A 25,889-nucleotide genomic window follows, 5' to 3' on the forward strand; every position below is an offset into this window, starting at 1 on the left:
TCATCTTTAAGTCTTCCTCATTAAAGCCTGAAAAAATACAGCAAATATTTACTTTTCTAGGTTTTAGCATGTCCATCCTCTAAGAAAGTCTCTCCTCAGCTGCATTTTCCTGCTCCTCCTACAGGATCCAGGGGTGTTTCCAGGCCAGAAGAGAGTTCTGGGTCTACCACGGGATCTCCTCCCTATTGCACATGCTCAGAAGACCTCCAGAGGGAGGACAAAACACCCATGTTTAAAAACATCAGATCTGATTAAACATGCATGTAGACATGAAATATCACTCCCATAAAGACAAGTAAACATTTTTATTAAGAAGTTAACCCCGGCACTGTCTCCTCCAGATAATGAGATAGACGAGTCAAGATCTGCAGAGAACAACATAAATGTACTCGTTATCACAGGAATGAAGTTAAACCAAACACCTGAATGTTTGTCCATTAAAGCCCAACAACAATAAGCACCACAGCAGAACACATTAAAGTTGTTTTACAGTTTTAATAAAGTTAACTTAATATTAACCTAATACCAGGAAACTGATGATACTTCATTATTTTATCTGCTATAACACGTTAAACAGGGCAATTTGGAAAATTTGTCCATTTAGTTGGCTTCAAGTGCGAAATTTATTCAAATTGTCCCTTAAGAAGGCAACAAAGGGGGCAATTTGAACAATTTGTTCATTAAGATGGCAACAAAATGGGGAAGTTTTGCAAACTTGTCCATTTTGTTGGCTTAGAATGTGCAATTTGTTCAATTTGTCCATTAAAAAGGCAACAATTTGGAAAATGTGTCATTTTAATTGGCATTAAACAGGGCAATTCATTTAATTTGTCCATTTAGTTGGCCTGAAGTCTGCAATTTACCCATTTAGTTGGCCTGAAGTGTGTAATCTGTCCATTTAAGGTCGGCTCAGACTACACGATTCTTTTGGTTGTTCACGATGGCACCATGTCAGACTATGCGACCAATATCGACAGCCTGGCCACACATGCTGACAGTTCACAGGTTGTCGTGGGTGGGCCAAAGAGTGTCAATCACTCTACAACAGATGCGCTCTGTGTGATTGTAGCGGTCTTTTGCTAAAAAAAAAGGAAAATAAACAATTACGGGTTGGATTATGGATATAAGTATGGATGTATCAAAAAGAGGACAATAAGGACTGGCTCTCCTTCAGATAGAACTTAATGTATGCATGTGATAACGTAAGTAAAATAAAATAAAATGTACACATTAGTTTTAGGGAATAAAAGGGGATAAAATGGTAAGCCTAGTAAATGATGATGCAAAGATAATGAGCAAATGTTCTCCTGTTGTTAGACGTCAGGATTCACGTTGTTAACGTCAGGTCAGGGTGTCAAACGAGATGATAACGTACGAAAAATTCTGACATGCTAGGCTTGTTAAATTGTGGTCGTGAGGAGTCTTGGACGTGTCGTTAATTATGTCATACCACAATATGGTTTGTCGTTCCTGACTCTCAAAATCAGGCCCGAGTTTTGACAATGAGCTGCGACGTCGCAGTCAGGCTTAAATCTGGCTGAATTCGTGTAGTCTGAGCCAGCCTTAGGTTGGCCTAAAGTGTGCAATTTGTCCATTTAGAGGACATCAAAGTTGGCAATTTGGCAAATTTGTCCATTTCTTTGGCTTTAAGTATAGAATTTGTTTAATTTGTCCATTAAGGAATAAAAAAGATGTAAAAATAAGTAAAAACTGAAGAAAAAAATAAATAAATTTTGATGTGAATAAAAGAAGAAAATGAAACCAAAGAAATTAAAGTAAAATAATTTATTCTTCAGTTTCCTGACTAAAATAGAAGGAACATCAAAGAGAAAACTACAGGAAGAGAACAGAAGGTTGATGTTTTTTACAGAAGTCAAAATAAATCAATAAATTAATCTTTAAATAAATTTAGGGAAACAACAGCAGCAGAGATAAATTATTCCAGGATAACCAATATGTGTGAGCCGGTTAAAGTGCTGATGTGAGTCTCCTGCCTGACCTCTGACCCTCGTCTTTAATAAACACAGAGGTCGGGGAACTTCATCTCGTAGAGAGGCGTGGAGCGCGGCGTGGTGTGACCAGACGGAGAGGGAGGAGGACGGATGATCATGGCGAAGACTTCGTTCAGTTTGGTCTGGAGCAGAGACGTCTGCAGAGTAGAAAAACTTTATTTACAGACAAACAAGCCGACAAACGTCCATTATTATGTGACCTCAGAGGTCAACGGTGACTCACTCGGGCGCCACAGTGAGCGGCGATCTCCTCAAATGGTGCCGTCTGAAACCTCTCCACCACTTGCATCCTCCGGCGCTCCTCCTCCTCCACGCTCCCACGATCCTCTGCAAAAAAAACAACCACAAACCAGAGCAGGAAGCAGGAACGTCAGTGTTTATTAGGAGGTTTACGGTAGATCAGACTCTGATCCACGTTAAACCGTTGAAACTGATCAGTATCTGTTGTATTGACTGGTCTGATCACTAACCGATCGTGTTCTTCAGTGTCTCAAAGGTGATCTGCTCCGTCTGAGGACGCTGCGCCAGAGAGATCAGACAGAACCAGGACAGAGGAAGTTCACATTAGTGTCAGGATACGAGTCCAGAACCCAGACCACCTCTGGAACTTACGCTAAAAGTCCAGGATTCAGCGGACATTTTCCTCTCCAACATCAAAACAAATCTGACCCTAACCCAAGACTTTACAGTATTTTTAAATATTCAACAAAAATGCATTCCATTATTCTCCAGATGTTTCAGAGAGATTTTATCATAGAGCTTAAACATTCTGAAACAAAAAAAAAAAAACAAAATCTGAGTACATTACTCAAACCACTAAAATGTCTTATCCAATTCCCAAAATTTAAAATTACTTTTCCCAAAATTACATAAAAAATTTCAAAGTTTTTGATATTTCAAAGAAATCTGAAATAAATTTCACACATTCCAATGACAAAACCCAAACACTTCAGAGGATCCCCTCAAAAAATAATAATCTAACTGCCCAAAATTTCCATGAAAATGCCTAAAAATTTCCAAACAAATTCCCCCTGAAATTGCTTAGAAAATCCCCAAAAATTACAAATACATTCCCTAAAATTTAAAGAGTATAGCAGAAAATTACAAATGTAAAACCCCAATAAAAAGGAACCCATTACCCATGCAAAAGAAACTGCATGGATTATGTCGCTTAAATGTCCTATCAAATTCTCCAAAATTTTAGAAAAAAATGTCCAAAATTCCAAGAAAATGACAGAATATACCCAATGTACACATTCCCTTATTTTTTCTGAAAATTCTTGAAAATTTCAAAGAAATCCCCCCCACAAATCCCAGGAAACCTCCCCAAAAATTACAAATACATTTCACAAATTAAAAATACAAATCCCTTAAAATCAACCCCAATGAAAAAAATGTAAATCAAATTCCATAAAATTACAAACACACCTCCATAAAGATGCATGAAATTTTCCCAGCAAACTTCCTGAATTTTAAAAGATAATTTCCCCTAAAAAAGTCTTAACAAAATCCCAAAAACTTTCAAAAAATATTTCCCAAAACCCCATAAAATTTAGAAAAAAATTTCCCCAAAGAGGGCCACCCCTCCACGAAAAAATTATAATCAAAATACCCCCCCCCCACACACACACACACTCACAATTTAAGCAAATTCACACAAAAAATTAGAAAGAAAATCCTAAATTTCAAGTAAAACACCAAAAAAAACCCACAAAAACAAAAAAAATTCAAAGTACCCCTCCCACCCCATTCCCCAAAATCATAATTTTCCAAATTTCAATCTAAATGGTCATAAATCTCCAAATGAATTCTCCCAAACATCCAGACAAATTTCCAAAATTCCCATGAAAGTGCAAACACATTTAAAAGGAAATTTCTCCAAAAAATCCCAACGAAAGTTAAAAAAAATACACAAACAAATTCCTAAAGTTTCCATTAAAAACTCTATCAGCATTCAAAGCTGACTGTTTGAACTTTAATTTAAATTCTGGACATTTATTTTGAAAAAATCTAACAGTATAAACTTTAACGTTATCATAGAAAAGCCTAAGTGGCTCAGGACTACCAGCTGGTCTCTGCCAAAACCAGATCTGACTCTGTTAATGGTTAGTCCAAACGGGGTCAGACACTCTGAGGTACCTGCTGAGGGTTTAAGGACTACCAGGTGTTAATGGTTAGTCCAAACGGGGTCAGACCCTCTGAGGTACCAGGTGTTAATGGTTAGTCTAAACGGGGTCAGACCCTCTGAGGTACCTGCTGAGGGTTTAAGGACTACCTGGTGTTAATGGTTAGTCTAAACGGGGTCAGACCCTCTGAGGTACTGTTGAGGGTTTAAGGACTACCTGGTGTTAATGGTTAGTCTAAACGTGGTCAGACCCTCTGAGGTACCTGTTGAGTATCAGAGCCTTCCTGAGGGTTCATCTCCATCTGTAGAGAGACGACGTCTCCGATACTCTTCCTCTTAGAGAGACGATCTTCATCTGAGAACAACCATGAAAAACCCTCAGTACATGAAAACTATCCGATGTGTGAGTACAGCGCCCTCCTCAGGTGATCAGAGGGATTGTTAGACATTTAAACATGATGGAATGACAGAGAGAAACTCACATTAAAGATTGATGAAAGCAGTCATACCTGTCAGCTGGGGTGTGTACGGTGTGTTGAAGCGCTCATCGTGGGCGCTGTAGCTGCTTCCTGTCAGAGCCTCACAGATCTCTGATTGGACAAATAAGAAGTCTTCACTGACCTGCAGCTCACCTTCAGGAAGTCTGAAACACAGAAACACCTGGATTTAGTTCAGAGGAAAAGTAACAATTAAAGTCTGGAAAGTACAAGATATCCTCCTGATTGTTTGTTTCCTGTGGTTGCTTGTGATTTGTTTGTTTGTTTGTTTTCATGTTTGTTTGTTTGTGTACCTGGGGTTTTCACAGTAAACATCTTCAGGCAGCAGGTGAGGAGCGTCCTTCTGTCGACTCTCAATCACCTAGACAAGCAGAAATTCAGACTTTCAGACATTTTCAAATATTTATATTTTGTCAAGCAGAATTTATATGAAATTTTAATCTAAATAGAGTTAACTTTGGCTATACCATGATTCTCCTCATCATAAAGTTCTATCTAAATGAAGGTTACATGGACTAACATTCCCCCATGCCTCCTCACTGTTAAGTCCCATCTGAATGAAGGTTACATGGACTAATATTCCCCCATGCCTCCTCACTGTTAAGTTCCATCTAAATGAAGGTTACATGGACTAACATTCCCACATCTCCTCACTGTTAAGTTCCATCTGAATGAAGGTTACATGGACTAACATTCCCACGTCTCCTCACTGTTAAGTTCCATCTGAATGAAGGTTACATGGACTAATATTCCCCCATGCCTCCTCACTGTTAAGTTCCATCTAAATGAAGGTTACATGGACTAATATTCCCCCATGCCTCCTCACTGTTAAGTTCCATCTGAATGAAGGTTACATGGACTAATATTCCCCCATGCCTCCTCACTGTTAAGTTCCATCTGAATGAAGGTTACATGGACTAACATTCCCCCATGCCTCCTCACTGTTAAGTTCCATTTAAATGAAGGTTACATGGACTAACATTCCCACATCTCCTCACTGTTAAGTTCTATCAGAATAAAGGTTACATGGACTAACATTCCCCCATGCCTCCTCACTGTTAAGTTCCATCTAAATGAAGGTTACATGGACTAACATTCCCCCATGCCTCCTCACTGTTAAGTTCCATCTGAATGAAGCTTACATGGACTAACATTACCACGTCTCCTCACTGTTAAGTTCTATCTAAATGAAGGTTACATGGACTAACATTCCCCCATGCCTCCTCACTGTTAAGTTCCATTTAAATGAAGGTTACATGGACTAACATTCCCACATCTCCTCACTGTTAAGTTCTATCAGAATAAAGGTTACATGGACTAACATTCCCCCATGCCTCCTCACTGTTAAGTTCCATCTAAATGAAGGTTACATGGACTAACATTCCCCCATGCCTCCTCACTGTTAAGTTCCATCTGAATGAAGCTTACATGGACTAACATTCCCACATCTCCTCACTGTTAAGTTCTATCTAAATGAAGGTTACATGGACTAACATTCCCCCATGCCTCCTCACTGTTAAGCTATATCTAAATGAAGGTTACATGGACTAACATTCCCACATCTCCTCACTGTTAAGTTCTATCAGAATAAAGGTTACATGGACTAACATTCCCCCATGCCTCCTCACTGTTAAGTTCCATCTAAATGAAGGTTACATGGACTAACATTCCCCCATGCCTCCTCACTGTTAAGTTCCATCTGAATGAAGCTTACATGGACTAACATTACCACGTCTCCTCACTGTTAAGTTCTATCTAAATGAAGGTTACATGGACTAACATTCCCACGTCTCCTAACTGTTAAGTTCCATTTAAATGAAGGTTACATGGACTAACATTCCCCCATGCCTCCTCACTGTTAAGTTCTATCTAAATGAAGGTTACATGGACTAACATTCCCCCATGCCTCCTCACTGTTAAGCTATATCTAAATGAAGGTTACATGGACTAACATTCCCACGTCTCCTCACTGTTAAGTTCTATCTAAATGAAGGTTACATGGACTAACATTCCCACGTCTCCTCACTGTTAAGTTCCATCTAAATGAAGGTTACATGGACTAACATTCCCCCATGCCTCCTCACTGTTAAGCTATATCTAAATGAAGGTTACATGGACTAACATTCCCACATCTCCTCACTGTTAAGTTCTATCAGAATAAAGGTTACATGGACTAACATTCCCCCATGCCTCCTCACTGTTAAGTTCCATCTAAATGAAGGTTACATGGACTAACATTCCCCCATGCCTCCTCACTGTTAAGTTCCATCTGAATGAAGCTTACATGGACTAACATTACCACGTCTCCTCACTGTTAAGCTATATCTAAATGAAGGTTACATGGACTAACATTCCCCCATGCCTCCTCACTGTTAAGTTCCATCTAAATGAAGGTTACATAGACTAACATTCCCCCATGCCTCCTCACTGTTAAGCTCTATCTAAATGAAGGTTACATGGACTAACATTCCCCCATGCCTCCTCACTGTTAAGTTCTATCTGAATGAAGGTTACATGGACTAACATTCCCCCATGCCTCCTCACTGTTAAGCTCTATCTAAATGAAGGTTACATGGACTAACATTCCCCCACGTCTCCTCACTGTTAAGTTTTATCTGAATGAAGGTTACATGGACTAACATTCCCACGTCTCCTAACTGTTAAGTTCCATTTAAATGAAGGTTACATGGACTAACATTCCCCCATGCCTCCTCACTGTTAAGCTCTATCTAAATGAAGGTTACATGGACTAACATTCCCCCATGCCTCCTCACTGTTAAGTTCTATCTGAATGAAGGTTACATGGACTAACATTCCCCCATGCCTCCTCACTGTTAAGCTCTATCTAAATGAAGGTTACATGGACTAACATTCCCCCATGCCTCCTCACTGTTAAGTTCCATCTAAATGAAGGTTACATGGACTAACATTCCCACGTCTCCTTACTGTTAAGTTCTATCTGAATGAAGGTTACATGGACTAACATTCCCACGTCTCCTCACCTTTCTGATGTGTTGGTGCAGAGGAAGAGGCGGTCCCAGCTGAGACAGGATGTGAAGGAAGACGGCACAAAGGGCATGAACGCCACAGCGGTTTAACACAGACAGCTGCTCCTGATTGGACAATGCTAGCTCCTGATGGACCAATCAGAGGAGAGAAAATTAGAGACAGTATTACAGTGTTTCTTTAATCCTTAATTAATTGAAGTTACCTGTAGAGCCAGCACCAGACGGATCAGATCCACCACCACCTCCTCATTGGACAGCTCCACACTGAGGACAACCAATAGGATGAAAAGGGCCTGGTAGTGTCCCCGCCCACTGCTCTCCTCCTTACAGGTGAGGTAGACGTGACGGTAGAGACGTTGAGCATGCTAGAAATACACCAGTTCCAAGGTCTTAGAGGGAATACCATTATAACTGTGTCTAATAAAGTCAGGATGCTGTCATTTTTCTTTCTCACCTTCCTGATGAACAAAACGTCCTGACGAGAGCACCTGTCCTCCTTCAGCTCCAACACGGACACGTCAAAGTTCACACTGTAAACACACAAACATCCACAGAGTTCATAGAAATCATAAAGTCATCTGCATACTCAGACAGAGGCTGGATTTGTTAGGAAAGAAGCTGGAAAACCCCGGAAAACTTATCCATTAAAATATGCCTATCGAACTTTGTGTTTCTACTGGTGCTGTCTGGTCCTGTATTCTGATCGTGTGATGAGTGTAAGAATCATGGGACCTGGCGGTGGACAGTCTGGCGGCATTGTGGCGGCGGTCGATGAGCGAGGTGAGGATGGAGAGGACGAGGAGGCGGATCTCAGGATCCTCCATCAGAGTGAAGGACAGCAGCGGCTCCAGGAAGGACGAGGGCAGGGCCGTCAGCAGGTTAGAGCTTTCGTAACGCTCCGACACCTGGACAGAGGGGGGACAGGTGAGGAGGGGCGGGGCCAAAGGACAGATAGACAAACACCCCGTAACCCTTACCCTGGTTTACCTGCAGGAGCGACTTGAGCAGCATCACCTGGATCATTCTGCTGCCCTCGAACCTGAAACACAAACATGGTTATTATCTAAGCTCGTTATAAACCGGTGATAAAGGTGGCACAGGTGGGTGTTACCCGGCGTTTGGCGACCCCAGGGCAGGGTAGATTCCAGGTACAGGGATCTTCCCCATAATGAACAGCATGACCTCTGACCTCTGGTAGACAGGGAGTGTGTTGGCGAAGGATCCTAAAAGATGGCACACGGGTCAATAAATCAAACAACCGCGTAAAGACAGTGAGATTAAAAAAAAAAACACCCCGGTCCTCACCGATGGTTTTGATGACGGCGTCCTGCAGCGTTTTCTCCTCAGCTGATGTGGTTTTGTTCAGCCCGGCGTTGTCGTAGTAACCAGTCAGCTCGTAGTCAACGCTCTGTCGAAGCTGTCGCAGCAGCGTGTTGAAAACCTCCAGCACTGTGGGGCCTTAAACACACAGAGAGGATGGTTCCAACACATTCAAACATTTTTGACCAAAAAGAGTGAAAACACTGTCAAATTGCACAAAAACATTGGCAACAATTGGAAAACCTGTTTAACCAATGAGACACAGAGAGCATGGGCTTAAGTGCAAAAAATATTGGCAACTTTTGGACAACATTTTCAGCCATACAGAGCAAAAGCAATTTCAACATTGCATAGAAATGATGGTAATTTTTTGACAAGTCTTTCAACCAAAGACACAAGGCAAATACTTTCATAACTGCATAAAATATCAGCAACATTTGGACAATTTTTTCAGCCAACAAAGAGGCAAAGCCTGGCTTAAACTGCAGTAAAACACTGGCAACTTTTGGACAACATTTTCAATCAAAAGAGAGCGTGACAGCACTCTCTGAATTGCACAAAAATATTGGCAACATATTAACGAAATTAAACAAAACAAACGGGGGTGGTGGAGGGGTACAGTCTACATTGCACTGGAAAAATTTCAACTTTTTGGCAAGACTGTAACAAAAAAATTGTGCAAAAACAATGGCAACCTCTGGAAAAACATTTTCAACTAAAAGAGGGAAAGCAGTGACTAAATTGCACACAAACATTGGCATTTTTTGGACAACATTTTAAAACAAATGAGAGTAAAATCTCTGTTGAAATTGAACAAAGAACAATTGGCAACATTTATACAAGGTCTGGTCACCAAAGAGAGAAAGAAAGCAACTGTATAAAACCGCATAAAATGTTGGCAATATTTGGACAGCATTTTCAGCCAAAAGACAGTAAAAAGCTTCCTAAATTGCTTAGGAGCATTGGCAACTTTTTTGAAAACATTTCTACCCCCCACCCCCAAAAAAAAGAAAAAAAAGTAGGAAGGACTCTCTCCATTGCACAAAAACACTGGCAACTTTTGGACCATGTTTTCAATCAGCGAGAAAGAGAGCATTGTCTTTACTGCGTAAACTATTTGGAACATTTGCCGATATCAAAAGACTGTAAGTGCTACTTAAATTGCTCAACAGCATTGGCAACATTAGTTTAAACCAAAACGCCTAAAAGGACGTCTATATTGCATTCTAACACTGGCAACATTCAGACAGCATTGCACCAGCACTGTCTGAATTGCAATAATTGCAGCTTTGAAACACTAAAATCCTGAACGACCCCGTATTAGATACTGTTATTAAACAGCACTGATGTCGTCATGGCGTCTGCTGACTGACCTACTGATCCGGTAGCTTCTATGACGGCAGCTTCAGACAGAACCTCGACGATCCCGGCCCGGACTGAAGCCGGACTGCGGCTGTTGGCGTCCAGGTGACCCAGCAGCTGCTGGATGACCAGGTGAGAGTGCTGGGACTGTGGAGGATGAGTATGTAAACATCAGATATGGATCAAATATTGATTAAAGGTGAACAAATAAGACTTTAAATTCACCTTTAAGAACTGATCTGTGATCTTATGAGGTTGGACGACAGGACAGTCAGAGGGACTGATTAGGAATGGACTCACATAAGGGGGAGGAATTTTACTGGATGTGGACTAAACATCCCGGAAAGACTGTATTTGAATCTATCAGGAGTAGATGAGCTGCTGTCTATTTAAAAAGACAGATACAAAACTAAGAGTGGAAAAAGGAATGTTCTAAAAGCTGTTTTATAGAAAAGGTGATAAGTGGCTCTAAAAATAAATGTTTCAGGTTTAAGTTTCTCCTCACCTGGATTGAGTACATGATGATCTGAAAACACTGAACAGCAAAACTTCGACCTTCCCAAAGACTGTGGCTGTCCAAGTGCCTGAAAACACACAGAATACTCCTTTAATTCTACTAATATTAGAATGTCTACCACTATAGTTAGCTGTAGTATTAACCTAGAGTCCCACAGCGTGTTTGAACATGTGGCTCTTACATGAGGACGGGTCTGATGGCGTTGTTGATGTGTCCGTAAGCAGCTCGACCCAACAGCTCCCTGAAACAAACCTCCGTCTGCTCCGCCGGAGACTCGCTAAACACAAAAACACCAAGAACAGACGCGGCTTTAACACCTGAGTGAACCGCAGACACCTGAGAACATCTATGCAAGACACCAACCAACATCCCAGAGTCCTCTGAGTTTAAACAGTTAGAGTCACATTTAACAAGTACAGGTGAAGACAGCTCTGAAGGGCTTTAGGGTCAGAAACATCTGCAACTTTAAAACCAGATTTTTAACAAGAAACAGCAAGAGCACACTCTAAGATTGCACAACATGTTGGCAACATTTAAACATTTAAAAATTAAAAGATAGAAAAAGCAATAATTATCTTACTGAATTCAAGTTGTACAAAAATATTGACAACTTTCTGAGGACTTTTAAACCAAAGACAATGAATGCCTTAATTGGACAAAACTTGGGAAACTTTGTCTAGATTGCACAACAAAATTGGCAACACTTTAGAAAACATTTTAAAGAACAGATTGTCAAAGTGTGACTAAGTCAAAGTTGCACAAAAACATTGGTAACTTTTTGAGGACTTTGTTTAAACTTAAAGTGTAATGCAACGTCTTAATTGGGCAAAACATGGGCAACTTTTGGAAAACATAAGCAACTTTTTGAGGATTTTGTTTTATCCCAAAGAGTGAGAATGCACTGTCTAAATAGCACAAAAACAATCTTGCCAATGTTCAGACAATTTCAAGTAAAACATAGCGAAAGTGTTACCTAACTAATTCCAAGTAGCAAAAGAATATGGGCAACTTTTTGAGAGTTTTGTTTATCGCAAGAGTGTGAATGCACGGTGTAAATTGCACAAAAAAATTGGCAACGTTTGGACAACAAAGGGAAAAAGAGAGCACTGCCTCGATTGCATGAAGTTTCAGCAACATTTGTATAAAAAGAGAGAAAAGCACTGCAAACAAAACATAAAAGTATGGGCAACTTTCTAAATTACACTAACATATCGGCCACTTTTGGGCCTAATTCTGCTCAAATGGTCGTCACCGTGACACTCTAGGATTGTGGGTAATGTAGTACTGTTGGCCTTGATTGTGAATAAGCCATGTTTTTCTTGAATTAAGATGATTCCATCGGAGACATGTAGTTTCATCAAAGGCATTGATTAGAGTAGATGACCTTCAGCTGACCTCTGTGCGTTAGTTCTCTTTAATGTTTTTTAGCAGTCTGTGCGTACCTGTTATTCTGAACACGTGCAGGTGCGTCTGTTACCTGTCAGCGGTGGTCCGCTCCTGTAGGTTGACCAGGAGAGCAGGAACGATCTGCTCCATGTGCCTGAGCTCCCAGATGTTGGCCTGCAGCTCATCATCCACCGTCTTCCTGACCACGCCCTGAAGACCGCGGATCCCCGACACACGGATCCTGCACACAAAAACTCCCATCATCCTTCAGTGTCAGTATCTTTACCCATGTCAGCTCTGTACAGGATGAATATTTCACCGGTTTATCTGAGGAACTTTAGCTGCATGTGTCAGTCAGCCCTGAGTTTAGGTGACATCTCTAAACATGGATCAAAAATTACTGATCAAACCCAAAATAAAACCCCTTTATTTTTCTGAAATAGATGATATAGACTGACTGGTTCTTCATTTCTGGGTCTTCATGTTCAGAGTGGCACATCTCACTGAAGCGAGACACGAAGAAGTCGTAGCTGCGATGGTATGAAGGCGTGTCCTCCTCGATGTTCGCAAACTTCACAAACTAAAAACAAAAACATGGAGAGAGACATCAGTGAGTATTTTATCCATATATTTAACTACAGTCAGAGTGGTGATGGAAGATGTTCAAGAAAACATTACAGCTTTAATAAACACGAGAAACAGAGCAGAATCATTTCTATATGAGAAGGAAAAATGTTCCCAATAAACCTGTCCACAGAACTATACACACCCCTAAAAACCCAGAGAATGGGCCCTGATAAACCCAGAGACTGGACCCTGATAAACCCAGAGAATGGAGCCTGATAAACCCAGAGACTGGACCCTGATAAACCCAGAGAATGGACCCTGATAAACCCAGAGAATGGACCCTGATAAACCCAGAGAATGGAGCCTGATAAACCCAGAGAATGGACCCTGATAAACCCAGAGAATGGACCCTGATAAACCCAGAGAATGGACCCTGATAAACCCAGAGAATGGACCATGATAAACCCAGAGAATGGACCCTGATAAACCCAGAGAATGGACCCTGATAAACCCAGAGAATGGACCCTGATAAACCCAGAGAATGGACCCTGATAAACCCAGAGAATGGACCCTGATAAACCCAGAGAATGGACCCTGATAAACCCAGAGAATGGAGCCTGATAAACCCAGAGAATGGACCCTGAAAAACCCAGAGAATGGAGCCTGATAAACCCAGAGAATGGAGCCTGATAAACCCAGAGAATGGACCCTGATAAACCCAGAGAATGGACCATGATAAACCCAGAGAATGGACCCTGATAAACCCAGAGAATGGACCCTGATAAACCCAGAGAATGGACCCTGATAAACCCAGAGAATGGACCCTGATAAACCCAGAGAATGGACCCTGATAAACCCAGAGAATGGACCCTGATAAACCCAGAGAATGGACCATGATAAACCCAGAGAATGGACCCTGATAAACCCAGAGAATGGACCCTGATAAACCCAGAGAATGGACCATGATAAACCCAGAGAATGGACCCTGATAAACCCAGAGAATGGACCCTGATAAACCCAGAGGATGGACCATGATAAACCCAGAGGATGGACCCTGATAAACCCAGAGAATGGACCCTGATAAACCCAGAGAATGGACCCTGATAAACCCAGAGAATGGACCCTGATAAACCCAGAGAATGGACCCTGATAAACCCAGAGGATGGACCCTGATAAACCCAGAGGATGGACCCTGATAAACCGAGAGAATGGACCCTGATAAAAACAGAGAATGGACCCTGATAAACCCAGAGAATGGACCCTGATAAACCCAGAGAATGGACCCTGATAAACCCAGAGAATGGACCCTGATAAACCCAGAGAATGGACCCTGATAAACCCAGAGAATGGAGCCTGATAAACCCAGAGACTGGACCCTGATAAACCCAGAGAATGGACCCTGATAAACCCAGAGAATGGACCCTGATAAACCCAGAGAATGGACCATGATAAACCCAGAGAATGGACCCTGATAAACCCAGAGAATGGACCCTGATAAACCCAGAGAATGGACCATGATAAACCCAGAGAATGGACCCTGATAAACCCAGAGAATGGACCCTGATAAACCCAGAGGATGGACCCTGATAAACCCAGAGGATGGACCCTGATAAACCGAGAGAATGGACCCTGATAAAAACAGAGAATGGAGCCTGATAAACCCAGAGAATGGAGCCTGATAAACCCAGAGAATGGACCCTGATAAACCCAGAGAATGGACCCTGATAAACCCAGAGAATGGACCCTGATAAACCCAGAGAATGGACCCTGATAAACCCAGAGAATGGACCCTGATAAACCCAGAGAATGGACCCTGATAAACCCAGAGAATGGAGCCTGATAAACCCAGAGAATGGACCCTGATAAACCCAGAGAATGGACCCTGATAAACCCAGAGAATGGACCCTGATAAACCCAGAGAATGGACCCTGATAAACCCAGAGAATGGACCATGATAAACCCAGAGAATGGACCCTGATAAACCCAGAGAATGGACCCTGATAAACCCAGAGAATGGACCCTGATAAACCCAGAGAATGGACCCTGATAAACCCAGAGAATGGACCCTGATAAACCCAGAGAATGGACCCTGATAAACCCAGAGAATGGAGCCTGATAAACCCAGAGACTGGACCCTGATAAACCCAGAGAATGGACCATGATAAACCCAGAGAATGGACCCTGATAAACCCAGAGAATGGACCCTGATAAACCCAGAGAATGGACCATGATAAACCCAGAGAATGGACCCTGATAAACCCAGAGAATGGAGCCTGATAAACCCAGAGAATGGACCCTGATAAACCCAGAGAATGGACCCTGATAAACCCAGAGAATGGACCCTGATAAACCCAGTGAATGGACCCTGATAAACCCAGAGAATGGACCCTGATAAACCCAGTGAATGGACCCTCCTCTGTTGAGATGTATTGATCATATTAATGCATGTATGTTGGATCAGTAGCATTGGTGCTAGCATGCTGGCTAACAGTTCCCTAATTTTGAAGCTGAAAAGTGTGTCTAGCTGTTATTGAGTTTGATGTTGAAACAGTTTAATCGTACAATTTTTTAACAGCATTCACCACTTTTTTATATTTCCATTTCACCACGTTTTTTTTTTTTTTTTTTTTTTTTGCTGCTATGGCCAAATTTTTGCCTCTTTCTGGCCATTGTTTTGTAATTTCAACCAAATTTCTACCACTTTTTGCCACTTATAGTACTTTTCTGTCATTATCAACCCAGTACTTCAAATATTTGCACCTAAAAGCCAATTTCTTTTAACTTTCTGGACACTTTTTGCTGCTATTAGCACTTTTTTTTGCCATTTTTAGCAACTTTTAACCTATTTCCCCATTTAAGCCTCTTTTCGTCCACTATTAGCCAATTTTTGCCACTTTGAAGCTCTGTTTACCACAAATTTTAATCTATTCCCACCACTTTCTATCACTTTAAACCAATTTTCACCACGTCTTAGTCTCTATTAGCCCAGTTTTGCTTAATTTTTGCCACTTTTGCCCTTTTTCATAGCTTTTCAACCAATTTCTCCCTCTTTTTGCTGCCTTTAGTACCTTTTTATCATTACTAACCCATTTTACCCCTTTGTTGTTACTATTAGCCCATTTTGCCACATTGTGTCTATTTTAACCCTTTTTCTGCCACTATTCACAGTTAATTTATTTAAACTAAAGTTGTCTCAGTTTCTTCAACTATATTTTCTGCCATCCTGAAGTCTAACATTATTTTCCTAATGGTTAAGTTCAGTGTGCTCGCACACATGACGAAAGGTCATGCCCTCCACCCATAAGCATCCTTGTTCCCAGCAGAGATTAATTTTCTCTTTCACACAGTTTATCCCGGCGTACATCAACCATGAGGCTTTAGGATTAAATAAACACACGTATGGTACATGTATGACCTCTGTGTTCACGTGCACTTTAACTGACATGAGACGGATTATTATGAGTGCAGAACGCTCCATCATCAGCATCCCGCTGTGACATCATGACCTCTAACTGGTTTGCTGTTTGGTTGTACAGCATGTCATGTTCTTACACACCCCCTCCATTTATGGGCGTTCTTCCTGCTCAGTGTTTGGTGATTTTATTAAGCCTAGCAGCCACAGAGGCAGGTAGATTAAAGTCTTGTAAATGTGTGATTTGTGACACTTCAGTTTTCTGCTTGCTCTGCTCTGGTTTTACAAGCCCCGCCTCCTTCTCTGGCTAAACTGGCTCAACTCGACAGCACGAGCACAGATTTGAAGCTCCATTACAACCAGTCTGCCTTCTGAAGGTCGGTTAAGATAAGTTTGTCTTTAAATAAGCTCTGCCGATGTGAAGTTAAATAGGTTACTGACAAAAAGTTCTTTACAATAAAAGTCCCCCATTGTTGTGTTGGTGATTACTTTTATTATGAAAAAGCCATATCAGAAAATTAGTTGATTTTTTTTTAGCTGCTACAGTCATGGACGGAAGTATTGGCACCCTTTGAATTTTTCCAGAAAATACACCATTTCTCCCAGAAATTGTTTCAATCACAAATGTTTTTGGTATACATGTTTATTTCCTTTATGTGCATTGGAACGACACAAAAAATCTGAAGAAAAAAGACTAAATTGACACAATTTTACACAAAACTCAAAAAATGGGCTGGACAAAATTGTTGGCGCCTTCAACTTAATATTTGGTTGCACACCCTTGGAAAAAAAAACTGAAACCAATCACTTCCTATAACCATCAACAAGCTTCTTACACCTCTCAACTGGAATTTTGGACCACTCTTCTCCTCCAAACTGCTCCAGGTCTCTCAGATTTGAAGGGTGCTTCTTCAACAGCAGTTTTGAGATCTCTCCATAGGTGTTCAATGGGATTTAGATCTGGACTCATTGCTGGCCACTTCAGAACTCTCCAGCTTTGTCTCCAACCATTTCTTGGTGCTTTTTGAGGAATGTTTGGGGTCATTGTCCTGCTGGAACACCCATGACCTCTGACACAGACCCAGCTTTCTGACACTAGGCCCTACATTGCAGCCCAAAATCTTTTGATAGTCTCAGATTTCATGATTCCTTGCATACAGTCAAGGCACCCAGTGCCAGAGGCAGCAAAACAACCCCAAACATCCTTGACCCTCCACCATGTTTGACTGTAGGTACTGTGTTCTTTTCTTTGTAGGCCTCATTCTGTTTTCTGTAAACAGTAGAATGACGTGCTTTTCCAAAAAGCTCTACCTTAGTCTCATCTGTCCACAAAATGTTCTCCCAGAAGGATTGAGGCTTACTCAGGTACATTTTTGCAACCTTCAGTCTGGCTTTTTTATGTCTCTTTGTCAGCAGTGGGGTTCTCCTTGGTCTCCTGCCATAGCGCTTCATCTCATTCAGATGACCACGTATGGTCCCAGCTGACACTTTTGCACCCTGAGTCTGCAGGACAGCCTGAATTTGTGTGGAGGTTGACTGAGGATGTTTATCCACCATTCCAACTATCCTGCGTTGCATTCTTTTGTCAGTTTTTCTCTTCCATCCACATCCAGGGAGATTAGCCACAGTTCCAGGGTTATAAACTTCTTGATTATATTACACACAGTGGACAAAGGAATTTCAGGATCTCTGGAGATGGTCTTTAACCTTGAGATTGTTCATATTTTTCCACAATTTTGCTTCTCAAGTCCTCAGACAGTTCTGGGCTCTTCTTTCTCTCCTCCATGCTTGGTGTGACACACACAGACACACAACACAAAGGCTGAGTCAACTTTTAGACATTCTAACTGGCTTCAGGTGTGATTTCTAGATTGCAGCACCTGTTACTGCCACAGGTGAGTTTAACTGAGCATCACATGTTGGAAATAAATGATCTACCCACAGCTTTAAAAGGGGACAATCATTTTGTCCGGCCCATTTTTTGAGTTTTGTGTAAAATTATGTCCATTTTGGCTTTTTTCTTCTGATTTTTTGTGTTGCTCCAATGCACATAAAGGAAATAAACACATGTATACCAAAAACATTTGTAATTGCAACAATTTCTGTGAGAAATGGTGTATTTTCTGGAAAAATTCCAGGGTGCCAATACTTTCGTCCATGACTGTACGTGACACAGAAAAACGTTGGTTTCATGAAAAATGAAGCTCAAACCTTCCAGTGATAAGTTGTTGATGTTTCTCCTTGTCTGATTTTGGATGAACCTACCTTTAAATAAAGGTTTAGTTGCAGCAAAATAATCCTTTGAGGACAAAGCTGCCTCAGAATACTCAAAGATCTGCATTTTTGAAATATAACATCTTTCAAAGACAAAGAAAATCGCCAATCATAAATTAGCCCATCACTACAACGCTATAAACTTGAATTATTAGCTTATACATCCTCTTAGAAGGCTGCTGCTGGCTGATAAATTCCTGACTCGATCAGCCACAGCATCAGTCAGATAAAAAAGTGAGTTTCCATCCTGGTATGCAGTCAAGAGCGCTGTACAGTACTTACAGAGTTTGTGGCGAGCATGTGCAGGTGAGGCTTGTCGTGCTCCAGCAGCAGACGCAGCGTGCTGAGGAAACTCTCCACCAGCAGGTTGATGCTCTGACAGTGACAGGCCAGCAGCAGCTGCTCCATGGCCTCCATGGCGATGCACACGTACCTGCAGAGCGCCACAAACACGTTTAACACATCCTTAATGACTTTAAGAGTGTTGAAGTGTGCGCTGCAGGTGTACTGACCCGTAGCGGTGGCGGTTCAGGTCCCTGGTCAGACGCTCTGACAGGTATGCAGCGATGCGGTCGAGTTTCTCCGGAGCTGACAGAGCAAAGAACGTCAGCTTCTCCATGTTGGCTTTCACCAGACCCTCCTACACAACAACGAAAACACACTAAAGGTCACTTTTTCTATCATCCATCTTTAAAACCCAGACAGAGAAAAGTGTGGACTGGCCCTTAAAAAATGGAACTAACAGAGTAAATGGTCAGTTATTGTATTTTACCTCTGGGTCTTCTGGGAAAATATTATCGACCAGCCGCTTGTAGCGAGGCCGCAGTGCCCAGCAGCATCCACACAGACCTGCACACAAAGACAGGAAGGAGGGGAATTTCAAAATAAAAGCATGTCTCAGAGACAGTTGTTGCTGACAGGCACAGATCTGGGGAAAAACATTTCTGTGATCTGAAGGTTCCCAAGAGAAGAGGTGCCTCCAGAATTCTCACATGTAAGAAGTTTGGAACAACCAGGACTCTTCTAGAGCTGGTCACCATCAGGGGAGAAGGACCTTAGTGAGAGAGGAGATCAAGAACCTGATGGTAATTCTGACTGAGCTCCAAAGACCCTTCGTGGAGATGGGAAAAAGTTCTAGATGGAAAACCATCCCTGCGGCCCTCCACTGATCTGAGCTTGTCTGAGCTTATATTTTCCAACATTGCACAAATACATTGACAACGTGGAGTAAAGACAGCAGACGTGCTAAAGTGAAAGAGATAAACTTCTTCCATGTGAGAATTCTGGAGGCCACTGTTCTCTTGAGAACCTTCAGAGCAGCAGAAATGTTTCTATAGCTTTCCCCAGATCTGTGCCTGTCAACAATCCTGTCTCTGAGCTCTGCAGGTTTTTGGTTTTTGCTCTGGTATCATTGTCAGCTGTGAGGCCTTCTATAGAGAGGTGTTAGAGGATGTTTCATCCTACAGGGGGCAGCAGAGCATCACCCTTTCAACTGCAGATTTGTCTCCATACTCTGTGTTCAGTGTAAGAGGGTTTTTTGGGGATTAAGGAGAGGAGAAATCCACCAATGGAAACGTGCCAGCTCACAACACTGAATCACTACAATACAGCAGTAATACTACAGCTTAATCCTGCTAGCCAGGGCTCTTATGTAACCTGGTTATATTGTTGATTTGTAGTTAGCACGGCTCTGGGAGTCCATGCTGAGGACATGAGTTCAATCCCCATAACCAAACTAAAGGGTCAGTTCACTAAACATGGGGACCGCAGAGCAAGGCAGGGACTAGAAGGTTGTCTCTGCTGCTTTTTGTTCCAGTTTAATCTATAATTTTAATGCTATATGAAGATAAAAAGAAGATTTTTTTGACTGCTTTGGTAACCACATTGCATAAAGAGCTTATATACCATCATATAGGCTGATATTTATGGCTGATATAGACTGATAACTACAGCTGATATAGATTGATATTTACAGCTGATATAGACTGATATTAACAGCTGATATAGACTGATATTAACAGCTGATATAGACTGATATTTACAGCTGATATAGACTGATATTTACAGCTGATATAGACTGATATTTACAGCTGATATAGACTGATATTTACAGCTGATATAGACTGATAACTACAGCTGATATAGACTGATATTTACAGCTGATATAGACTGATAACTACAGCTGATATAGACTGATAACTACAGCTGATATAGACTGATAACTACAGCTGATATAGACTGATATTTACAGCTGATATAGACTGATAACTACAGCTGATATAGACTGATATTTACAGCTGATATAGACTGATAACTACAGCTGATATAGATTGATATTTACAGCTGATATAGACTGATATTAACAGCTGATATAGACTGATATTTACAGCTGATATAGACTGATATTTACAGCTGATATAGACTGATATTTACAGCTGATATAGACTGATATTTACAGCTGATATAGACTGATAACTACAGCTGATATAGACTGATATTTACAGCTGATATAGACTTGATATTTACAGCTGATATAGACTGATATTTACAGCTGATATAGACTGATCTTTACAGCTGATTAAGACTGATATTCAAAGCTGATATAGACTGATATTTACAGCTGATGTAGACTGATATTTACAGCTGATACAGACTGATATTTGCAGCTAAAATAGACCGATATTTCCAGCTGATATAGACTGACATTTACAGCTGATACAGATTGATATTCAAAGCTGATATAAACTGATATTTCCAGCTGATGTAGACTGATATTTCCAGCTGATATAGACTTGATATTTACAGCTGATACAGATTGATATTCAAAGCTGATATAAACTGATATTTCCAGCTGATGTAGACTGATATTTCCAGCTGATATAGACTTGATATTTACAGCTGATACAGACTGATATTTACAGCTAAAATAGACTGATATTTCCAGCTGATATAGACTGACATTTACAGCTGATATAGACTGATATTTCCAGCTGATATAGACTGACATTTACAGCTCATACATATTGATATTCAAAGCTGATATAAACTGATATTTCCAGCTGATGTAGACTGATATTTCCAGCTGATATAGACTGACATTTACAGCTGATATAGACTGATATTTCCAGCTGATATAGATTGATATTCAAAGCTGATATAGACTGATATTTGCAGCTGATATAGACTGATATTTACAGCTGATATAGACTGATATTTACAGCTGATATAGACTGACATTTACAGCTGATATAGACTGATATTTCCAGCTGATATAGATTGATATTCAAAGCTGATATAGACTGATATTTCCAGCTGATATAGACTGATATTTACAGCTGATGTAGACTGAAATTTACAGCAGATATACACTGATATTTCCAGCTGATATAGACTGAAATTTAAAGCTGACATAGACTGATCTTTACAGCTGATTAAGACTGATATTTGCAGCTGCTATAGGAGGATATTTAATGCTGATATAGACTGATATTTCCAGCTGATATAGACTTGATATTTACAGCTGATATAGACTTGATATTTAAAGGATGATTTTGACTGATATTTACAGCTGATATAGACTGATATTTGCAGCTGATTTAGACTGATATTTAAAGCCGATATAGAATGATATTTACAGCAGATATGGACTGATATTTGCATCTGATAAAGACTGTAGTTTAAAGCTGATTTAGACTGATATTTACAGCTGATATAGACTGATATTTCCAGCTGATATGGACTGATATTTGCATCTGATAAAGACTGTAGTTTAAAGCTGATTTAGACTGATATTTACAGCTGATATAGACTGATATTTCCAGCTGATATGGACTGATATTTGCATCTGATAAAGACTGTAGTTTAAAGCTGATTTAGACTGATATTTCCAGCTGATATAGACTGATATTTACAGCTGATTTAGACTGATATTTACAGCTGATATAGACTGATATTTCCAGCTGATATAGACCGATATTTCCAGCTGATATAGACCGATATTTCCAGCTGATATAGACTGATATTTACAGCTGATATAGACTGATATTTCCAGCTGATGTAGACTGATATTTCCAGCTGATATAGACTGATATTTACAGCTGATTTAGACTGATACTTACAGCTGATATAGACTGATCTTTACAGCTGATAAAGACTGATATTTAAAGCTGATATAAACTGATATTTGCATCTGATAAAGACTGTAGTTTAAAGCTGATTTAGACTGATATTTACAGCTGATATAGACTGATATTTCCAGCTGATATAGACTGATATTTCCAGCTGATATAGACTGATATTTCCAGCTGATGTAGACTGATATTTCCAGCTGATATAGACTGATATTTAAAGCTGATATAGACTGATATTTCCAGCTGATGTAGACTGATATTTCCAGCTGATATAGACTGATATTTAAAGCTGATTTAGACTGATATTTCCAGCTGATGTAGACTGATATTTCCAGCTGATTTTCGACTGATATTTACAGCCGATATAGCTGTGACCATGAATTTGACTTCTGCTACAGATGGATTGACATAAAGACAGGCTTTTACCCTTCTGTTGTTTAGACTCTACAGATTAACATACCTATATGTAATTCTTTGAATTCATTTTCCCAAGAAAATGCTACTATGATATTTTTAATCATTTCTGCTGCTTTTATGTATGTTGATCCAACTAGACATTTCAGAAGCATCAATTTAAATTTTTTTCATCATCATGTGGTCATTCATCTTCTGACTAAGTGTTGTTTTATTTTTCTTTTCTACTTAAATATAATCTTATTTGGCAGGTTTACAATTAAACATGCAAAAGACGCATAAATCATAAAAGCTTTACAAAACATGCAGAGAAAAAAGTTCAAAATTTGTCAAATGAATGAATAAAAAAATGACTGCCTTCTTAAATTTCACCCTAACCCTTCTCCAAATCAGACTTTAACCATTAACAGCTTTGATTATTCTGCAAACATGGTAATGAAGATATGAACCATAAAAATATAAATAAATGTTGGTATTTCTCACCGTACATGAAGACGGCTCTGCAGCTCACATCCACACTGTCACCTCCATCACACACACGTTAGCGTTAATCCTCCACATGCACACACACACATGCACGCCAAAGCCACCTCCTCTCATTCAGCGTGGCTGATATCCACGCTAACACACCGATTAAAGTCAGACGATGATTTAAGCAGAGTTTTTAATCACAGACAGGAGTTTTCTTTTTTTAAGATTTAAACTCTGTGTTTGTGAATCAGTCTGCTTTGTTGTTGTTTCAGCTCAATTAATATTCTCAGCAACTCTGAATGCTCAAATATTCCAGCCTGTGTGATCCGGGCCATGTGCAGCAGCTCAGCGCTGCATAATCTGGATTTATTTATCATTCCAGCAGGAACAGAAAGAGGAAAATATCAGAAACCAGCAGAGCCGGGGCTCAAATCAGCTGACTGAGAAATACAGCTTCTGTTTCTACATCTGTACTGGGTTCATGTCCAAATATGGCTCTAAATTTCATGGAATTTACAAATTAGGCTAAAGAAAATGTTAATTTATGCATGTTTTTATTCACTACTACAACGTAAGAGCAAAGAGTCAAAAGGTCAAGGAGCAGGCACTACGCATGAAAAATAAAAATCACTGCAAGAGGAGTTAAAATGCTGCAATGCAGTATGGCAACGCAAGGAAGGTTTATCTAAAGAGCAACGCTCAAAACAAAGCAATGGGCGAACTAACACACAGCATAAACATTAAACAAAAAAACTGGCAACGTAGGAAAGGAGAAAAAATTAATCCCATAAAAATTGAACTATCACAAAATGCCTAAATTGCACAAATAAATTGACTCCTAACTTTATAAAAGAGAATTATAGAAGTTTAGATTTGTCTAAACTGTGCAGAATTTGTTGCTGAGATTTCTGGGATCATAAAAAACATCAGAGTGATACCTCCTGGCGTTTGGTGGTCCAGTACAGAGCAGCAGTCCTGCAGCAGCCTCCGAGGAGCCTGGGATATGGTGGACATGGCGACGGACCTCGGCAGCGACATCCCTCTGGGTAAACTGGGTAGACTGGGCACAGTAAGGCCTCGAGGTAGACTGGGCATGCTGGGAAAGTTGGGGACGGTGATGCCCCTCGGCAGGCTGGGAAAATTGGGCACGGTGATGCCCCGGGGAAGACTGGGCATGCTGGGTAAACTGGGCATGCTGGGCATGGTGAGGCCGCGGGGTAAACTGGGAATACTGGGAGTGCTGACACCGCTGAACAAGGAAGGCATGGTCATCCCTCGCTGCATGCTGGGAAACCTGGGAAGAGTCCCTGTCATCTCCTTGGTGACGGGAAGAGGAGAGGGACGGAGTGACAGGAGGTCGAGTCGTCCTGATGAAGAGGAGGAGTAGTGAAGAAGGAGCGAAGGGGGGAGGAGGCGAAAGAAGAAAATCAGGATTAGATTGAGAAACTTTTCCTCCAGCCTCCTAACATTCCTCCAAGATTTAACCCCTTCAGCCTTAGAGCCCAATGGGATCTGAGCTGAAGGGAAGGGAAGAAGGAAGAGGGTTAAGGACACTGGAAAACGTTTTTTAAAAAACGACTTGTTTTTTATAAATTCTGATACAAACAACTGAGAATTATTCTGAAATGGAGAAAGAATCTGAGAAGATTCAGAAAGCTTGCGACTAGTGTCATATTTTGACATTTTCCTCAGAGTCCCCCCAGAAACAGTTTATAGTCAAAATTCCAACTTAAATCTCTGAATTTTAAGCCCTTATCTCAGAATCCAAACTTTGATTTGAAAATTCTGCCTCTGGTCTCAGGGTTATGACATCAGATTTTTCACTTTGATTTTAGAATTCTGAGATCAAAGCCAGAAATTCTGACTTTGATCTCAGAATTCTGACCTTGATCTCAGAATTCCGTCTTTGATGTCAGGATTCTGACTTTGATGTCAGAATTCTGACTTTAATCTCAGAGTTCTGACTTTCAAATTCTGACTTTGATCTCCAAATTTTGACTTTAATCTTTGAATTCTGACTTTAATCTGTGAATTCTGACTAAGCTACGATTTCAACCCACTTTTTTTTTTCATTATTTTAATTGTCCAAAATTTCATCTGAGATAGGCCAGAATGTCTCTAAAATTCTGTTAAAACAAGCTTTAGGATGCAGGAACATGTTATTTTCTGAAGTCCTCTGTTAACAAGAGGATTATTTTTCTGATGTTTTTATTTATTGTTTAAATGAAAACTGTCCAAAAAACTTTAAGTCCACAGCAGGTTCCCGAAGAATACAACAATGTGTTATATCATATTTCAACATCATATACTAGTTTAGCCTTATAGTATCACAGCAAATCACATTTTTAATCCTATCATCACACTGTAAAAACAAATCTTCTATATACAGTGTTT

The 25,889-nt window shown here is 40.4% G+C and overlaps 1 protein-coding gene across 2 annotated transcripts; it reads right to left on the reverse strand.

Moving 5' to 3' along the window:
- Positions 1-214: 214 nt before the first annotated feature.
- Positions 215-24,917, reverse strand: LOC121506432 (protein EFR3 homolog B-like). Of its 2 annotated transcripts, XM_041782245.1 has the most exons (23): positions 24,434-24,917; positions 19,253-19,329; positions 18,993-19,120; positions 18,763-18,913; positions 12,686-12,807; positions 12,319-12,468; positions 11,023-11,118; positions 10,830-10,908; positions 10,336-10,471; positions 8,948-9,100; positions 8,754-8,865; positions 8,630-8,681; positions 8,375-8,547; positions 8,097-8,172; positions 7,846-8,007; positions 7,637-7,768; positions 4,928-4,995; positions 4,647-4,780; positions 4,401-4,492; positions 2,483-2,531; positions 2,236-2,339; positions 2,000-2,149; positions 215-365 (listed from the first exon to the last, which is right to left on the reverse strand). In XM_041782245.1, the coding sequence occupies exons 1-22, from the start codon at positions 24,807-24,809 to the stop codon at positions 2,015-2,017; spliced, it is 2,757 nt and encodes a 918-aa protein (XP_041638179.1). In that variant the 5' UTR covers positions 24,810-24,917; the 3' UTR covers positions 215-365; positions 2,000-2,014. The 2 variants fall into 2 exon arrangements, with proteins under 2 accessions (XP_041638179.1, XP_041638177.1); XM_041782243.1 differs by lacking the exon at positions 215-365 and having other exon boundaries at positions 1,332-2,149.
- Between the last annotated feature and the right edge of the window lie 972 nt (positions 24,918-25,889).

Source organism: Cheilinus undulatus, linkage group 24 (genome assembly GCF_018320785.1).
Source record: "Cheilinus undulatus linkage group 24, ASM1832078v1, whole genome shotgun sequence".
Lineage (NCBI taxonomy): Eukaryota > Metazoa > Chordata > Actinopteri > Labriformes > Labridae > Cheilinus > Cheilinus undulatus.